The sequence below is a fragment of the Capra hircus genome, chromosome 19 (genome assembly GCF_001704415.2).
Source record: "Capra hircus breed San Clemente chromosome 19, ASM170441v1, whole genome shotgun sequence".
NCBI lineage: Eukaryota > Metazoa > Chordata > Mammalia > Artiodactyla > Bovidae > Capra > Capra hircus.
The window spans coordinates 49,313,772-49,333,546 of record NC_030826.1 but is presented as its reverse complement, the minus strand read 5'-3'; the positions used below and the strand labels follow the sequence as shown (position 1 = coordinate 49,333,546).

Here is a 19,775-nt window from a genome sequence, read left to right as displayed (position 1 = left end):
GAGATGGGGGGCAGGGGGTCCTCTGAGGGGCCTCCATCCACCCTGCCCTTGGCCCTCCTACTGCAGGTAGTGGCTGACCCACCCCAGGGACTCAGGTGAGGCTCACATGGGCAGTCCCATTCACTCATGCCTGGGTCCAGGGCAGAGCCAGCTTTCCTGGTCCTGACTTGATCCCGGGGTCTCTCTGATGTCCCCCTGCCCCACCCCCTACGCCCTCCTCAGGGGCCACAGGTGGGAGGCGGCCCGGGGGACAGAGCCTGGGACTCCACAACCAGCTGCAGGCAGAGCCCTTCCTACCCCAGGCCTGTCTCCATGGCTGTGACAAGCTGTGGCCCTGCAAGAGGCAGGCTCCGCCCATGTCTGCCCTGGGACCTTGCTGGCGCAGGACTCGGTGGTCCAAAACCCTTCGGCCAAGCCTGCCTGGTGGCCACCCCATGAATCCCCAGACCTCCCCTGTGGGCCACAGCGGGTTTGGGGAGATGCCTGCAGGCTCCTGTCCTTCATCCCAGCACCACCTGCCAAGTTCCCTCCTGCCTCCATAACCAGCAGAGCGGGGCATCTCTAGCAGGACGTGGGAGGGGTGACCTGACCACCACGTTCCTCCCGTCGGGTGTCACCTCTCCTGGGACCCCACATGGAGGCTCCCCCTTGTCCTTTGCCGTTTCTGCAACTTACTGCTATTACCTAAGTTTTGCTAGAAGTATTTGAATGGAAACCGTTCTATCTGGAAAACAACTGGAATTTCCACATTCTGTTCTCTACAGGCTGCCTGGTCTCAGCCCCGCTTTTCTCCTCCCATTATCTCCAATTTTCAAAGGAAACACGTGTGGGTTCAGGGCCAGCCCGGTCACAGACCTGGGTTGATAAAGGGGCCACCGGGCAGGCAGGCCCGTCCCTGACCTGGGGAGGGGACTGACTTCACAAAACTGTTCAAGTTAGATCCTTCCATGAGTAGACAGACCTCCTTAAGACAACAGAAAGGTCAGACATAAAACCAACAAGGACGTGAACCCAGAGGGTACAGGGGACTTCTACAGGTCATGAAACACAATCCCGTAGAGAAGCTGGTCAGAAATGTCAGGGGAGGAAATCCACACACCTGATGTGGGAAAGGTCTCAGCCTTGCCAGTGATTAGACAGAAACGAACCCCACCATCTAGCTGCGGGGCCTCGGAACCGCCTCTGCCTCCAGGTGTGTCCCCTGGCTTTGCCTACTCCCTAGGCGTCGTCTAGCAAAGCAAAAGATGTGGCCGCCCCACAAGCCGAAGACAGCAGTCAGGACCCTCCACGCGAAGCTCTGGTGTGACGCCCGTGGCTGGATCCCACACCACCAACGAGAAGAGAACAGCTGGCCTCTAGCGTGGTGTGGAGGCCGGACCCCAGAGAACACAGCCGACTCCACCACACAAGCCAGGACCACACCCTCCGACTGGAAGGACTAGCTGAGAAAGTACGAACCACAGAACCAGGCAGTGCTGGGGGAATGGCTTCTCATCTGTTAAACTGTGCGGCAGGTTCTGGAACACATGCTGCAGTTTTCTTAAAGGGCAGGTGGTTCGTATTTACGCCTTTGCCTCTGTTCTGGTAAAACTATATTTACAGATGCAGCTGACAGGCCACACTTTGGCCATCTCCTAAAGGTGTGAAAAGTTCACAATAAAGTTTATCAAAGAAAAATGTGAGAGGGACTTCCCTGATGGTTCAGTGGCTAAGACTCCACACTCCTGGGTGTCCTGGGTTCGATCCTTGGTCAGGGAACTAGATCCCACATGCTGCAGCTAAGACCTGGCATGGACTTGAAGAGTAAGTGGAAGAAATGTGAGAAAAGTTCTAAAAAGAATAATGAAGGAAGACTAGCTGCACTCGGTGGTGAACATTATAAAGCTACGGTCAGTAACAATGCGAAGCAGACAGATCAGTAGAAAAAGGCCAGGACTCCAGAAGTAGCTCGCAATACACATTCATACCTAACACACAAAGATGGCACTTGCTGACAGGCAAAGACGGGCGTCTCACCAAACGACGTGGGGACAACTGAGGATCCTCATGGAAAGAAACAGTCTCCATAACACAATAAATTCCAGTTGTATCGAAGATTTAAGGAAAATGCCGGAGTCTGAGGACTAGACTTAGATAATGTTTTTATAAAATTTCATAACGAGGAATGATTGTCTTAGAATGAATAAAACATCTAAAAGCCTTAAAAGGAAAAATTATTTTTACTATACCTGAATAAAAAACTTCCAAGTGGCGAAAGATACAAATTTAGTCAAATGGCACAGAAGAATCTGCAGCACTTCACAGACAGTGGTTGGTTTTTGTTGCTATATAAAGAAACAGAGACCAACAGAGAAAGGGCCAGCGCAAAGGATAATGTACCAAAGGGAACAGATGATTACCAACATGACGAGACGCCCTCCTTACCCACGACGTGACATCGCCGGTTGGAACCACGGCCTGACTGTTTCTCAGCAGCAGCTTGCAAAGACGGCACATCGGGTCCCACTGGAGAAGGGTCCCGGGTGGGGGTGTAAACTGGCTCAGCCTCCAGGGAGGGAATGGCTGGTCTCATGGCTGATGGCGGGCATGCTCGTTGACCAGCACCTTTCAAACATTTCTCCCAAGCGTGTAGCCACTTGAGCAAAATTATGCGTATATAAAGATAAGCGGCGTTATTTCTAACAGCAAAGAATAAAAATGGCCTAAAGCTGTATCAGTAAGTATTGGGTTGGCCAAAAAGGTCGTTGGGGTTTTTCAGCAAGATGCTACACTCTGTACATTTTCTGTAAGCTAATAATAGATAACATCTGGATAATAAATGTATGAAACATCCGTATAATTGAGTAGGATGCAGATATTTTTAGGACGAGGGACGTGATTCCCTCAGAAGCTCCTCTAGCCAGCAGTGAAGGAGGTGTTCCTGCCGACACAAGGAACCCTGGACCTGAGCCCCTAGAAACACTTTACACCACAAGCCAGTTTCGTCAACAAACAGGTCGCAAGAGGGAGACGGAGGTTACCTCGGGTCTGCATTCCGGCACACAAGCGTGGAAAGATAAAACACGCCTACAAGGCAGATTTCAACACTGATGGGATATCTGAAAATTTAGGGTGAGATAGTGTTGCTTGGGTAGTTTTCTTTTTAAAGCTTTTAATCTTTTTAGGAAACAATGATGAAGAAACAAGGCTAGAATCTGCCTTGATCGCAGGTTGGGGGAGTTGGGGCTCAATGCTTTGGCCCCAATGTGCTGGAAAGCTCCCTTCATGGTGAAGGTGAGCACGACAGGGTTAGGTGGCGCCAGTGGGTTTATGTGGAATTAACTCCAAGATACACCATCAGGTGAAAAAGCAAAATACAGAATAAGTATGTACAGCATGCTGATGTTGGTTTAAAACACTCACAGAGTGCAAGGGGCAAGGCTTCGGTCCCTGGCTGAGGAGGACCCTGCACACCACGTGGTGTGGCCAAAAAAAAAAAAAAAAATCACACGTTGTGTTTGCGTTTCTGCCTCTGGACCCTCCAAAGGCACAGAGCAGGTGGCGGGACAGGAACGGTGCTCCCTCCCCACCCAATGTCCGCTCCCCAGGGAAGGTTTGCGTGGGTGGGGGTGTCTGCTTCATGGCTATTTTGGGTCCCTGAGAAGTAGACCCTTAAGAGAACCCATGTGTGAAAAATTAGGTATCATCTGTGTATAGTTTAAGTTTTCACGTTACAACTGCTCCTTGCAACCCCATCATCATTCATCCAATGTCTCTGGCAACTTGGTACATCGCTTCTCTTGGCCTCTCAGGAAACTGCTTTCAAACCAGGAAACCCAAGACCAGGTAGGTGAGGGCCACAGGAGCAGTGAGTCCGTCCCTGGGTCAGGCCCCAGCAAGCCGTGACCCTGACTCAGCGCCCACACCCCGTGGAAGCCCTGCTTCTAGCGTGTCACCTCCATGATGTCATGCATTGATGGGATGGGCGTCTTGCTACAGACCCAGCCCCTTGTTGGCTTTCACAGAATAAGCTGCCATCCCGGGGGGAGTGGGGGCAGGTGGCAAACAGCCAGCAAAGCACTGAGGCCCTTGGCCCACATCCTTGAGCTCTGATGGCTGCCAGTGACCACGAGAGTCTGGAAGCAAACCTGCTGCACGTGAGCCTCCCAGTGAGTGGGCATCCTGGCAGGCGCCACCGCTCCCACCCGAAGCTGGCACCCACCTGTGGCACCTGGACCTCTGACCCACAGAAACGTGAAGTAATAAGAAATGTGTGCTGTTTGGGCCTAAGTTTGTAGTTTCTATACAGTGTTAGTTAAATAACACAGGTTGAACCTGGCAAAGAGTCGAACAAGAAAACCTCAGGGTGACAGGTTGGGACTGGAGCCATCTGGCCACCTGGCCCCGGGACTGTCACTGCACAGCCACCAGCAAAAGCATGAAACTGGCCCCGACTGAGTCCACACACAAACATCTACTCAAAATAGGTCCAAGACCTAAATGAAGGGGCAGAAACCATAAAACTCTTAGAAGAAAGCACAGGGGTAAATCTTCATGACCCTGGATTGGGTGCTATTTTCTTAGCTGTGACACCAAACAGGAGCAGTCAAATTTAAAATACATAAAATGGGGCCATCCCTGGTGGTCTAGTGGTTGAGAAATTGCCTTCCAGGGCAGGGGATCTGAGTTCAGTTCCTAGTTGGGGAACTAAGGTCGTGGGGCAAGTAAGCCTGCCTGATGCAACTGTTGAGCCTAGGTATCACCACAAGAGATCCCACAGGCTACAAGCAAGACCCAACCCAGCCAAAAATAAATAGTATTCTTTAAAAATTGATAAAATGGACTATGTCAAAGTTAAGCACTTCTGCGCACCAAAGGACACCATTAACAGAGTGAAAAGACAGCTCACGGAGTAGGAAAAAACTTTTGCCGAAGCATCTGATCGGGGATTTGAATCTAGAACTATAGAGAACTCTCAGGACTCGATTAAAAGACAACTTGATCAGAAAATGGGCAAAGGACTTGAACAGACAGTTCTCCAGAGGAGACAAAGAAATGTCTAACGAGCCCATGAAAAGATGCTGTTGAGTCCACTGTTGTCAGACGCAAATCACAACCACTGTGAGAGCCATGTCACCCACCAGGACAACTGATGAACACACGTCACGAGGTGGGAGAGGATGCGAGAAACTGGGACCTCTCCGTGACGGGTGGAGCGTAAGTTGCCCCAAGACCAGCGATTCCACCGCAGGTCTGTGTCTGAGAGAACTGAATACACGTCCCACGGAAATCGGACCTGAATGTTCACGTGGCCTTGTTCAGACTGACAAAGCCTGTTGTGCCCCTGAAGTTATGTCCTGGTCCACGTGTTCAGCTCACCCATGGGTCAAAGTCACCGATTGAGCAGTGGGAACCTCACCTCTACGGCCTCGCAGCTTCTGTGGGGCTGGAGCCCAGGGCTAGGCCTGGCCACGCGGGACCAGCTGGCGCTCTGAGGCCACTCCCTGCACCAGGCTCCTGGGCTCAGCCTGTCCTCACGCCCGCTCTCCCAATAGTTGAGTGACTTCACCTCTGTGGTGCTTTGAGTGATGGGAAGAATAGGGATGCCCAGCCTGTGCTCCAGCCCCGCACGTGACCCCTGCCTGACCAACACACTGCAACGCCCCACCCCCCATCAGCTTGAGCCCCGCGGGAGCACAGCCTCAGGGAAGCAACATCCCCCATCAGCGTGGGCTGCCCTGGCCCCTCTGGGGGACCCCTGGACCACAGTAAACTGCACTAGACGCTGTGAGTAACGCTACGGTGCAGAAGGAGGTACAGGAGGAGGCCTGGGGTCTTAAAACCAGTCACTAGCGAAGGGCTCTCCTTTCTCCGGTGCCCTCCACGGGCTTGTCCACTGCATACATGCGGAGTGGGCCACCTTTCTGTGAAAGCGTGTGTGGGCCCATGGGCTCCCTGAGCCCAAGACTCAGCGAGCGCCTGCGCTTGAGGTGGGGGTGAGAGGCGGGTCCTTCTCGCTTGCCTGCTGCTGTTGCCTAACTGTTGAATGAACACTGCCTCCCTTCTGCAAAAGCCACTGCCTCCAGGAAGGCCTCTGGCCTGGCACCCTGGTTACTGAAGTTCCAACCTCAGAGGCTGGAAGCCGCCGCCTGTGTGCACATCTGTGTACCGTCCCACGTCCCCAGGGCACAGCACGGGGCCCTGCTCACTCACCCACCACCGGCCCCCCCGCACCGGGGACACTTTGGGGCAGCCCCACCCTACACAAGCCCACAGGACTGGCCCCACAGTCCAGGTGGGTTAAGGACACTTTACGCTTGCATCTGTGACTATCTTTCTGACCACAAGGAGGAATTTCCAAAATGGGGGGACACTAGAAGTGTTCCTCATGAGAAAAGCTGATAAATGTACTGTGTTGAAAGTAAGTTTTTCTGGGAAGAACCTGTGAAAAGACAAGTCACAACTTGTCTTGTTGTTCAGAGAAAATGTGCTGAACACCAGTCGACCAAGGAGGAAACCAAGGAGAAGAGACGGGCAGGCCAGCTGGCTGAGGGCTCCAAAGCCAAGAGAAGGTTGCCATTGCCAGAGCCCACCAGCGGGCTTCATGATGGAAACTCACACATCGGGAATGAGACCCCCACGAGGAGAGGGTAGTTCAAGGACCCAGCTCATAGCCTCCCTGTGGGACCCCAGTGTCCAGTCTGGAGCCAAGAAACAAGCACCTGTCCCATGAGGCCACAAATAGAGAGAAAAGGCGAGGGTGTGATGGAGAAAACCGCCAGGATGCTGGTCACCCAGTGGGCGCGTGCGCAGGGCCACACAGGTGCAGCTGGGCAGCCTCATCCCCTGCAGCTCTTGTGGGAAATGCAGCCTGCTTTATGGGGCACCGCTGCCTCCCCGACACCCCGGGCCTGGCTGGAGGTGGCCCTGTTGTTCCCGTCCCCGCCCCCATGCAGGCCACCCTCCTGCCCTCCACCCCCAGAGCGGTGGTTGCCCCCTGCCATCCTAGCCCACGCCCTCCTGGTGGACACACCATACTACCTGACCCTGGGGCTGTCCTAGCCACACGTGGGAGGAGAGCTGATACTCACCAGCTTCACGCAGATGACAAAGGGTGGCCGTGCAGCTCGGAAGTGCAGGACTGGGATCCGGGGCTTGGGCCTTTCCTGAGAGGAAAGGAGGGTCATGGGCTGCCCCATGTTGCTCCCTGCTCCCCCACGTCTGCCCTGTTCACAGTTTGACACCCTCAGATGGGCACCAGGGCCACGGCCAGACCCAGGACTGGACCTGCTCCCCAACACCCTGGCCCAGCCATCGACAGCTGCCCCAGGACTCCCGAGGCAGGCAGCGGACAGACCCAGGCCTGTGAATAGCATCTTCAGTGGGGCTGGGGGCAGCAGAGGGCAGGCACAAGGGCCCTCTGGGGTCCTAGAGACTCCAGGAGCCTGGGGGCTGCCTCTGCCAAGCCTGGCAGCTATCTGGGCTCGGATGGCCTTTCCCCATCCGAAGGTTCTGGGAAGTGTCTACTCAAAAGGCCTGGATGGCACCCAGAGGTGGACCAGGTGTGGTGTGAGTGGCTCCCAGGCGGGGGGGGGGGGGGGGGGGCCCGCACCTGAGAGTCCTCATAGCAGTAGAAGCCCTTTCTGATCTTGTTCTCGTCCACGTCGCAGAAGGCAGCCACCTGGGAAGGACACAGGACACAGCCTCAGGGGCATCAGGGGCAGTGCTGCCTGACGGGCAGGGTGGGGGGGTGGGATGGGGCTGGGGCGGAGTTGGGGGTGGTGCAGGGGCAGGCCCCCACCTTGCGCTGTGAGCCCGTCGTCAGGCTGCGGTAGAGCCGGCGGCCCTGCCGGCCCGCGTTCCAGATGGTGAAAGTTGCCCAGTGGGGCAGGGCCTGCTCTTCCAGGAAGCAGACACGGTGGGCCCAGATGGTGGTCCTGCAGGGGTGAGGAGTGGGTGAGGGGTGTGAGCGAGGAGTGCAGGGCCTCTGATGCCCCAGGCCTTCCTCCCTGACCTGGAGCCCGCCCCACAAGTCCCCCTGGTCTGGGGCCCGGGTTGAGGCAGCGGGGAGCGGCAGCGCTCCAGCTATTGGCTGAGTGACTGAACCCAGGAGCGTGGACGACAAGGTCACACTCCTTGCCCCACATGGACCCTTGGACATGCCCAGCTCATGTCCACGTGCTCAGGAGATGTGGGGGGACACCAGGCACCGGAACCCAAGGGAGACTCGGCCGCCCTGGTGTCCAGCACCTGCCACTTTCAGAAAGAATGAGGCAGAATGTGCCACCAACATCACATTTTTAAAAAGGCAAAGTATACTGTTTAGAGGACATCACATGTGATCAAAGTATAAAGAAATGGGTCCTGTGGCAAATAAACTTCCCACTTGGGACACCAGGAAATGGAACCTGGGAGATGCAGGAGATTTGGGGAAATGGGTAACTTCATCTTAAAGACGATTCCCCCATGCCTTCTGGCTGTTGGAAGTATTTCATAGTGAAACTGTTAAATGATATAAATGTTGACCATTCTCAATTTAAAATGTAAAGGACAAGATTCAAGGAGCCTCTCATAGGGCTTTTGGGGAAAGACTTTGAAGGAATTCAGTTATTGACAAGCCTGAAGGTGTAATTAGTGCTCACTGCTCTGTGAGGTTTTGCTGCTCAAAGACTTTAATCCAGCACAGAAACTAACATGAGATCACCTCTTTTACACTGTGGGTGGCAAAGCCTCACGCTGCAAAAAGAGAGGAGTCCCAGCATAAAAGACTTATCGCATGGAAACAGGATATGGATGTGTGTGGCACAAGCCATCTGGCCAGATACCTGCCCCCCAGATACACGGGCACAGCGTGGCGAGGCGCGGTGGGCCGCCACAGACCCACCTCCACATCAGCTTGCTTCACAGCAGCTCAACACACGGACACATGAACCTTCAGGAGACAGTGGAAGAGATCCTAGAGGCCCAGGCATTTCTTAGCCCTGCAGAGCATCTTAGGTGTCCAAGCACTTCTCAGCTCTGCAGAAGACTTGTGTCCAGAAAAACTATCTTTGCATTTTATTCACCCAGAATTTCCAACTCCCATTTTATGGATGGTGGGAAAGTGGTTACTTTCCTGAAGATATACTTGCCAGACAGTTGGATAATTGTTAATGAAATTGACATAGAATAAGAGCAAGGAGCTTAGGTGTACATACAAGTCAGGTGGTTATGACAAACATACGTATCCAGGTAACCCCCACCCCTATCAAGATGTGGGGCACTTCCATCACCCCAGAAAGTTTCTGGCACCTCCTTTCCTTGAGAAGAACAGTCTCACTTTTGTCACTGTGGACTAGTTCTGCCTGTTGCAAAAGTGGAAGCCACAGTGTGTGTGTTTTTGTATCCGGTTTCTTACTAATCATATATATACATACATACATATATATATTTTGTATTAATCCTGGTCTGGCAGATATCAGTTGGTTGTTCTCCTGCTGAGCAGTACTCCATTATAGCAGTGCTTATCGATCACCTGCTGACTGGCATCTGGGTGGCTCCCGCTCTTGGCTGCTAATAGAGAAATGTTGAGCAATTCACTCACTTCTCGTGGATAAATACCTAGACATGGAATTGCTGGGCCACAGGGCAGGTGTTAATTAATAAAATAAGGTCCAACAACTTTCGAGAGAGGATGCACCATGTTTACACTGCCAAGAACAATGAATATGTGTCTGGTGGTCCACATCCTCCCCATGACTTGGAATTGCAGACATTACTTTTAACCCTTCCAGTGGGTGTGAAGAGGTTAGTTTTCATCTCTGATGATGATGATGAAACCTTTTTCATGGACTAATTGCCCATTTATATACTATTTGTCATGTCCATTCAAGAATTTTACTTATTTTTATTAGATTTTAATTTTTCGGTGGTAGAGGTTCTTAATATAGTTTCTACACTTGTCCTCTGTGAGATACATAAAATATGAATATTTTCTCCCAGTCTGTGGTTTGTCTACTCATTTTGCTAATGGTGTCTCTTTAGGAGCAAAAAGTTTTTAATTTTGAAGTTCGATTTGTCAAGTTTTAAACGGCTGAAGAGTCTGGTGGCCTCTCTAATAAATGTTTGCCTATCCCAAAGTTGTGAAGATTCCCTGATGTCTTCTTCGAGAAGCTTTATCATTTAACTGCTTCTATTCTTACATCTAAGCCATCTAGAATTAATTCTTCAATAAGGGAGTGAGTTTTTTTCCATATGCATATTCATTTGTTCAAAACATTTTTCTTTTTCCATTGAATGCCTTTGGAGACTTTGTTGAAAATCAGTTGTGAGTCTATTTCTGGACTCTGCTCTGCTTCACGGATATGTATTTCTGCATTTATGCTACTAATACATTTTCCTGATTGGTGTAGCTTCAGAGTGAGTCTTAAAATCAGGCACAATGGATCCTCAAATTTTGCTCTTTTCAAAATTATTTAGGCCAGTCTGGGTCCTCTGATTTTTTTGTGAATTTTAAAATCAGATTATCAGTTTCTACAAAGAAGCCAGCTGGGACTTTAACAGAGATTGCACTGAATCTACAGATCAGTTTGGGCAGAACTGATGTTAACAATACTGAGTCTTGGGCTTTCCCTTATGGTTCAGTGGTTAAGAATCTGATGCAGGGACACAGGTTCCACCCTTGGTCTGGGAAGATTCCACAGGCCGCGGGGGAACCAAGCCTGTGTGCTGCTACTGGGCCTGAGCCCTCGACAGCACAGACTGCAGCCACTGAGTCCACGCCCTTCAACCACTGAGTCCTGCGTGTCCCAGAGCCCATGCTCTGCATGGAGAAGCAACTGCAATGAGAAGCCTGTGCACGGCGACTAGAGAGCAGCCTCCACCCGCCACAGCTAGATAAAGCCTGCATGCAGCAACCAAGACCCAGCACAGCCAAAAATAAGTGAAAAAAAAAACAACGAACAATAATGAATCTTCCAATCCATGAATGTGGTATCTCTCTCCATCGATCTATTTATAGGTTTTAATTTCCCTCAGCATTTTTTGGAATGGATTTTAGCAGATAGAGCTATACTTTGTTACACTCAAAAATATTTTATCATTGATGTTATTGTACATTTTTTAAACTGCTTTTTTTTTCAATTGTTTTATTTCAAGTCTATGAATGTGTATCCTGGAAAACTCACTATATTATTGGTTTTTATTTCCTATGAGATACAATCATGCCATCTATTGATACAAATGATGCTAGTTTTCCTTCCACCTTCTAATGCTTGTGTCTTTTCTCCTGATCTTTCTGCACTGACTTCCCTTACTATGTTGAATAGAAGTAGTAGGAGGAACAATCAGGAGATCGCTTCCTCCTGATCTTAGAAGGGAATGCTTTCAGTCTTTAATTATTAAATACGAGGTTAGTTATGGGTTTGTGTAGATACTATCAGAATGAGAAAGTTTCCATTTCTAGTTTTCTGAGATTTTTTTAAAACCATGAAGGGATATTGAATTTTGTTAATTATTTTTTCTGCATCTATTGGGCTGTGTGATTTTTATCCTTTATTCTTTTACTGTAGCAAATCATACTAATTGATTTTGGAGAGTTAAACCAGAATTGTATTCATGTATTATCCTTTCATATATATTTCTGAATTTGACTTGGCAATATTTTGTGAATGATTTTTTGCACCTATTCTCTTAAGGGATATTGGTCTGTAATTTTATTTTCCTGTAATACTCTTGTAGCATTTTAAACTTCAGAGTCATGCTAGTCTTAGGGAGTAAGTGTGAAGCTCCTCCCTCCCAACACCCAATAGATCTTTCTCCTCTTCTATTTCCTGAAGGAATTCATGTAAGATTAGTATTCTGGAGAAGGAAATGGCAACCCACTCTAGTACTCTTGCCTGAAAAATTCCATGGACTGAGAGCCTCCTCAGAGCCTGGTAGGCTACAGTCCATGGGGTCACAAAGAGTCAGACACGACTGAGCGACTTCACTTTACATTTTTGATAGAATATATCAGGAAAGCCATCTGGCTTGGCTTTTATGAAAAATTTAAAATTACTAATCTAATTTTAATTATTTATACTTTAAGTATCTCTTGGATCTGTACTGATGTCCTCTCTTTAATTCTCAGTATATTAGCAATCTGTTCTCTTAAAAATCAATCTTGTTAAAGGTTTTTCAGTTGCACTGATTTCAAACCAATTCCTGGTTTTGCTCATTTTTTTCCTATTGATAGTCCATTTTCAATTGTACCTTTATTCCTTTTCTTCTATTTGAGTTTACTTTGCTGTTGGTTTTGTAACTTTTAAACGTGGAGACTTAGGTAATTGCTTTTTTCTTTAATAACATAAGCTTTTAAAGCCATAAAATCTTACTATAAACTCTGCTTTAGCTAAATCCCACAAACTTTTACATACTGTTCTGTCATTAAAATTTCCCCCTAGTATCCTTGTAATTTTTTCTCTTGGTTGCTTAATTTCCAAATATTTTGGATATTCAAGATGTCTTAATGATTTCTAATTTATAAAACACCCAGTATTTCAATCATTTGAAATGTATTCAGACTTGCTTATTGGCCCAAAGTAATGTCTATCTTGTACTTTAAAAGTATGTATATTCTGGAGTTTAGTGTTCCTTGTAGATTCCCTGTTGGCTCAGATGGTAAAGCATCTTCCTGCAATACAGGAGACCCAGGTTTGATCTCTGGGTCAGGAACATCCCCTGGAGAAAGAAATGGCAACCCACTGCAGTATTTTTGCCTGGAAAATCCCATGGACAGAGGAGCCTGGCAGGCTACAGTCTATGGGGTCACAAAGAGTCGGACATGACTGAGCAACTTCACTTTCTTTCTATAGTGTTCCTTAAATGTCTACTTTCATGTTGGTTAATTAACAGTGTTGCTCAAATCTTCTGATCCTCACAGACTTCCCAACTTCTGTCAATTACTGAGACAGGAATATTAACATTTTCAGCTCTAACTATGGGTTTGTCTAGTTCTCCCTCTATTTCTACCAGTTTTTGCCTGTGTATTTTGAAACTGTGATTAGGGATACACACATTTAGGACTCTTATGCCCCCCTAGACCTTCACCCCATGTGTGCAAATCACACTTACTTGAGTCAAGTTCACGACAATAAACTCCCTGTGATGCTTCACTAAAGCTGCTGCTGCTATACTGCTGCTAAGTCGCTTCAGTCGTGTCCGACTCTGTGCGACCCCATAGACGGCAGCCCACCAGGCTTCCCCATCCCTGGGATTCTCTAGGCAAGAACACAGGAGTGGATTACCATTTCCTTTTCCAGTGCATGAAAGTAAAAAGTGAAAGTGAAGTCACTCAGTCGTGTCCGACTCTTAGCAACCCCATAGACTACAGCCTACCAGGCTCCTCCATCCATGGATTTTCCAGGCAAGAGTACTGGACACTAAAGCTACTATATCAAAATTCAGATTTATCAAAAGACAAGAGAAATCAAGCTCTTTTGCTTAAAGCTGGAAACCAAAGAAGCTAAGCTTCAGTAAGGAATAGCGCATGTGTGAAAGTTCAAGAATCTCCCAAATGAATACAAATACTGCAATCTGTGATCCCCCCACGACACATTCTCCAGTCAGCATCACGCCCGCTGTGACAGTGGACAGGAGACATCTCTGGACAGCAGCTGAGCAGCCACGCCTTCCAACGAGTCTCATACCCTCTGGGGAAGAACAGAGTCTCCTCTGTGTCCAGAAACTCAAATGCATGTCTTTGCATCACGCTGTTTTCACTCAGAAGATGCCCTGATCACAGGCCTGTTTCAGGGCTCCTCTCCTCTCTGTTCCCAAGTGAGCAGCATCACAGTAGCACCGAGGGTCTCCACACTTGTGGTTGTTTGAAACAAAACTCACACACACCTGCACAAACATGCATGTGCACATGCACAGAGTTCAAACTAAAGAAAGGAAAACACATGGCTCCCTCGACTTCACCCAGCCTGCATTTCGGGCACCTCCCCTGCCCGTCGATCTCCAGCTTTGGAACCTGGGAGGCCGTGAACCATGACAAGGAGGGGGCCAGCCTTTGCGATGGCCCACGTAGGGGATGACCCAACCTCTGCCCCAGCCGCCCTCCCCTTGGTGGGCAGAGAAGGAAGAGGACGCCCCCAGCCCACCTGTAATCACACCAGTGGTGGGCTGGGCTCATTCTGAGTCCTTTCAGCTCAAATCAAGTGAGAGCAGGACTCCCAGACAAATCTACATGTGAATTCTGGGTGCGCCTGGTTGCTCAGCTGTGTCCAGCCTTTGGACTGTAGCCTGCCAGGCTCCTCTGCCCATGGAAGTTTTCAGGCAAGAATACTCAGATCCCTCAGGGAATCTTGCTGACCCAGGGAATCGAACCCATGTCTCCTGTGTCTCCTGCACTGCAGGCAGATTCTTTACCCACTGAGCCATGGTCCAGGGGTTAGGAATTTGCCTGCTCATGCAGGGGACACGGGTTTGATCCTCGGTCCAAGAAATAAGATCCCACGTGCCACAGGGAAACAGCCCCGTGTCACAGCTACTGAGCTCATGCTCTAGAGACCTTGAGCCGCAACTACTGAAGTCCAAGTGCCCAGAGCCTGCGCTCTGCAATGAGAGAAGTCCCCACGATGAGGAGCAACTAGAGAGTAGGCCCTGCTCGCTGCAACTAGAGATAGCCTGTGCAGCAACAAAGACCCAAAGCAACTGAAATAAATAATAAAAGTGAGAGCAGACATTTAGCCTTGATCCTGAGGAAAATGCTGGTCCACAGACTGGGGACGACCTCCCTCCTGGGAGGCCATGGGCCCTGGTGTCAGCCACGCTCCCAGGTCCCCACCTTGGGGCAGAGACCTGACTGGGCTCCCCCCGGCCCCGCCTGGATCCCAGGCCCACGTACTCGAGGACGGAGTGAGTGGCCGCGCCGGGGTGGTAGCGGTAGAGGAGGAGGCTCTGGTCCACGCGGACAACCCCACCGCCCTTCCTGAGGTGCTCGTAGAAGAACAGCAGGTCCTCAGGAACACCCTGCAGAGTGAAGAAACATGTGTCCACTCAGAATAGAGCCTTGGTTCAGGCAACGGGAGATGGAGGTCAGCCTAGGGTCCCCACACTTGAGCCCAGCCTGATCGGTGAGGCCTCAGCTGGAAAACAACACATCCAGCCGCCCCCAGCTCATGGCCAGAGCTCGGCAAATGTGACCATAAGAGGCGGCTCCGGGGCAAGCCCTGTCGTTGCTCTCACTGCCCCCTCTCTGTTGACGGGCACGCTGCTCCGAGGGTCTGCAGGGTCCCGTGGGGTCCTCCTGTCCTGTGAGAGCCCAGGCCGCCCACCCTCGTCTGGAGAAGGGCTCAGACCAGGGCTGGCTGGCGGGGCCGCGGCTGCCCTGCTGGTCAGTCCAGGGCTGGGGGACCTCAGTCCTGACAGGGGTAACAATTGCAGCTCCTTCACTTCCTAGAGTTCAAGGTGAAAACCAAGAAAGCAGAGGGTCTGGACAGGAGGTCACCCAGGGCGTGTTTGGCGAGCAGAGCCCAGCGATAGCTGGGCGAGCTGCCAGGACCCCTGCTCCGGGCAGAGGCTGGTTTCCCCACAGTGCAGAGGCTGCTGTGCGCTGGCCGCAGCCTGTTCTGCCTCTTCAGCCCAAGCTCAGGACAGGGCAGCGCCAGCACCATGGCAGGGCTGACTGCTCCCAGTAGAGCCACTGTCGCTCGCCCAGCTCATCCACCCCGAGGGGAAGGCGGCATGGCTGGCCTCTGAGGTCTCGATGCCCTGGCAGAGCCCCGTGGCCGTGACCCTTGGGGAGAGAGGGGACTCCTGGCCGCTTTTGGCCAGCTTCTTGGCCCAAGTGTATCCCCTGACTGGGCCCTGTGCACCCAGCCTCTGGGGTCTGTGATCACCCAGCCATGAATTCTGCCACCTCCTGGCTCAGGCCTGAGAGCCACCCTGTGGGCAGCCCGCTGGGCTCACTCCTGAGCTGCCACACTGAGCAGCGTGTCGGTCCCCACACAGAGCCACCCTGCCCAGGGAATCGCCGCCAGGGCGTCTCAGCACATGGGAGGCTGACAGGCAGCAGGCCGCAGAGGAAAGCGACGTGGGAGCCACGCGAACAGCCTCACTTCAGTGTCAGCTGCTGAGTCATTCCGTGACGTGATGGACCACTGTGGTGACTGAAGTGTTTTCACAAAGACCACAAGTCATGAAAGGATTTATACCAAAATGTTAAAAGTCAGCTTTCACAATTGTGCGCGCGTGCGCACTGCAGCTAGAGAGGAGCACCCACTAGCCGCAACCAGAGAAAGCTGGCGAGCAGCAGTGAAGACCCAGTACAACCAAAATTAAGGAAAAAAATGTGTTTGCAGCTCAGCTAAAAGCCGTCCACGGTTAAAGACAGACAAAAGGACCGCACACAAAAGTTCAGAGCAGCTGTGTGGTGATGGGCTCACAGATGATTTATATTTTTTTCCTTTTGCTAATTTTCTGCATGTTCAAAGGCACCTTTCAAGAGCACATTGTAACTCCGCGCTTTATAGATTTAGGAAGGAGAGATGTCCTCTCTGCTCATGACCAGTAGGAACTCAACCCCAGAGTTTTCTTTTCTGGCAAAGAGGCAACTGAGAATTTAGCCAGAGGAGGTAGAAAGCCAGGTGCTGAGCCCAGTCCTCCGTGGAGACGGGGCCCTACAGGACTTGGGGGGTCACCCCTGCCTTGGGGGCTCATTGGGTGTGGAAGGGCGTGTGCCCTCGGAGATGTGGAGAAAGGGAATGCAGATCCTGCGGGATGAAACAGGAGAAGGGGGGACACACTCTCCTCCCCTTCCTGCCCTCAACGCCGCTGTCCTTCCCTGGGGTCACAGAAGGGGCGACCTTGGGGTCGGAATCCTGTGAACAGAGGCTACACAGCCAGCATGACAAGAGACAGAAAACAAACACTCTGCGAACAGACATTCACCCCAAACAGAACCACCACCACCAAAAATCATGAAGGAGAAGAAAATTCTGTGAACAACTCTCCCAGTGAAATCTCACGTCCTCCGCAAGACTTGAGAACGGGGGAGGCCATCTTGAGCCAGAAATGCCATAACTAACAGAGCTGGACCCGTGCAAAGAGCAGGGGAGACAGGAGAAGAGGAGGAGGGGGACTAGCCTGGGCTGGGGGTGTGACCGCACGTGGGCTTCCCTGGGAGATGAAGCTCTTTCATGACATCAGACGGTGGTGATGGTTGTGCATCCCCGTGAATGTGCTGAAATACACTGAACTGCACACTTAACAGGTGAATTATACAAATTATACCCCAATAAACCTTTTAAATAAGAGGGGATTGACTGAACTCAAAAAAGAAATAGAGGAAAAAGACAAAATTATGTGAGAAGTGAAGACGAAACTAGAAAGTTCTCCAGGGAAAACAGATCTGAATAAAAATAAGGGGCACTGAAGAAACACAGGGAAGTGAAGAAAATTAAATAATAAAAAAGGGTTAAGAGAAAGTTGTTGAAATGGAAGACAAAGAAAATCTAGCCAATGTGTAATGAATATTGAAATAGAAAACCACAGCAATGGCAGACAGCTAAGACTTAAAACTATAAGCCAGAGAGAGGTGAGAGCAGACCTGGTCCCCGCATATCGGAACCAGATCACGTTGGAACCCAGTGAAACCAAGAATCTTTAACAACAAGGCAGGAATTCCCCTGTTGCCTCCAGCTGAGTCTGAGGAGTGTCAGGCAAAGTGAGGTAGTGGGGAGCTGTGTCCTCAGGACGGGAGGGGAGGTGTGGCCCCGGGTTTTCTGTGCAGTCCATCCCTCCTTCGTGTGTCCAAAACCACAGTCTGTGCAGGAACAAGGAATGCCATGGCCCTTCAGACGTGGGGAAGCCTGACGTGGGAGGCTGAGTCCAGGGACTCGGACAGGCACCCAGAGACTCAGCCACCTTCTGATGTGAGCAGAAATCACACATCAAAATCAGCAGGAGAGAGAAGGAATAGGCTGACCCACTGACTGTCATTCAAGCAACAGGTAGGAATCAGAATACCTTCAAAAACAAACACAAAAAGCTGAGCAGGAGAGGTTTAAGAAGAGCATATGGGATTAAGGGCATTCCATACAGAGATGACAAAATACAAACCTTCTTTGATACCGAGAGGTTTTTAAGGCACGAGAGAAGATGCCGGCTTCTGGCTTTGGGTGTCTGAGAGGCCAACCTCTGCAGCACCTGTGAGGCTCAGGCTCAGAGCAGGGGGCGCCGGGGTGGGGAGATGAAACCCACGAAACAGAGGTGGACGCCCCAGCCTCGCTGCCCTGACGTCCTCTGGACAGAACCTGGGCGAACACAGGTGGGAGTGAGGGAAGATCCCAGAACAGAGAGACCAAGGATGGGAGGAGACGCCCACGAGCACGCATCTGACCCAGCACAGCAACACCTCAACAAGAAGACACCGCAGGGGCTTCTCCGGCGGTCCAGGCCCCCTGCATCGGAAGCATCAAGTCCAAGTGACTAAGACTTTGGGCCTCCAGTGCAGGGGCCTGTGTCGATCCCAGGTCAGGGAACGAGATCCCTAGCACTAGCACTCAGACTGCAACTAAGGATCCCACGCGCTTCAGCGAAGATGGAAGATCCCGCGTGCCGCAACGGAGACCTCCTTGGCCAAATAAGATGCTTCACCCAAAACGGGGCAAAAAAATCTGGATGCTTCATAAAAACAGGAGCAGCCAATCCGCACATGAAAAACTGCTCAACGTCGTAAGTCATCTAGAAAATGTAGATTAAAATACAACAGGAAACCACACAACTCCGGTCAGAATGGCTAAAATGCAAAGGAGCTGGGGGTCCCCCCTACAGAGAGGGGGTGGCAGCTCACAAGCCACACAGCGACTCCAAGCCTGAGGATCCTTCCAACAGGTGCAAAGGCACTTCTGAAAAGTGTCTGCCGTGCTGGGCAGCAGCTCTTCTGAGCAACCATGACCCGCCCTCAGAAGAGCTCTGTTCTGAACCAACAAACACCATTTTGGTCACTTTCCTTCTGGTTTAAGGGCCTGAAACAGTTGCTTCCTGGGGGCATCCAGACCCCTCAAGCTGGGTGTCATCCCACACCTTCCTCCAACTCTCCTTCTCCCCTCCACCTCACTCTGGGAGTGCATCTTCTGGATTTAAAACCTGAGCACCTTGCGGGCTCAGCTCGTGCCCGCTGCGTCCTCGTTTATCCCCGAGTCTCGCTGCCATCCTGCTCTGAGACCTTTAGCACCTCAACTGTCCCGGCGGCTCCAGTTCCCTGCTCTTCCCTCCTGGGTGAGAACTGCAGCCTCCCGGACACAGAGAATCAGCTGAGGACCAGCCCCCAAACCTAAATCCAGCCCCCAGCATATCAGTGCTCCCTCAAATGCATTCCACAAAGAACTCTTCAGCTCAACCTGTTTTCTTGGGGGAGGGCCTGAAGGAACCAGGCAACACCTCATGTCCTCATCCTGGCGGTGGGCTTCATGGCCATCTGTGACCCCCTCCTCATGCCCACATCCCTCACTTGCTGCAGCCACAGCCCCATCCCAGCCCAGGTCCTTGGTCCCTGATCCCTGAGCCCTGTACAGAGAGGGATGGACTTTCTTTTCCTTCCGCAGCTCTCTCTCCAGGAAGAATTAACTTGTGCTAAGAGGCCTGACACACTTCCCGTCCTGAAGCTGCTCATGGCTGTGACTTAAGGAATGCCTCCTGATGACCATCTTGGAGTTACTCGCCGCAGAGGAATGAGAACAGGTGCTTGGACTCAGCACCAGTGAGAGCAGCTTTTGCAGCACCTGCTTAGTGGCGGGGAGACTCATGGGGTGTCCCTTTGCTCCCCCCAC

General features: G+C 51.1%; 1 protein-coding gene across 2 annotated transcripts in view; it reads right to left on the bottom strand.

Moving 5' to 3' along the window:
- The window catches only part of B3GNTL1 (UDP-GlcNAc:betaGal beta-1,3-N-acetylglucosaminyltransferase-like 1), a 106,015-nt gene that overhangs the window by 2,394 nt on the left and 83,846 nt on the right, over positions 1 to 19,775 (bottom strand). The window contains exons 8-11 of one of the 2 annotated variants that reach the window (XM_018065387.1): positions 14,849 to 14,973; positions 7,781 to 7,916; positions 7,592 to 7,660; positions 7,071 to 7,145 (exon numbers count right to left, since the gene is read on the bottom strand). In XM_018065387.1, the coding sequence (XP_017920876.1) occupies positions 7,071 to 7,145; positions 7,592 to 7,660; positions 7,781 to 7,916; positions 14,849 to 14,973 (405 nt within the window). Of the gene's footprint in view, positions 1 to 7,070; positions 7,146 to 7,591; positions 7,661 to 7,780; positions 7,917 to 14,848; positions 14,974 to 19,775 lie in introns of those variants that run through there. The other variant, XR_001919769.1, reaches the window with a different exon arrangement.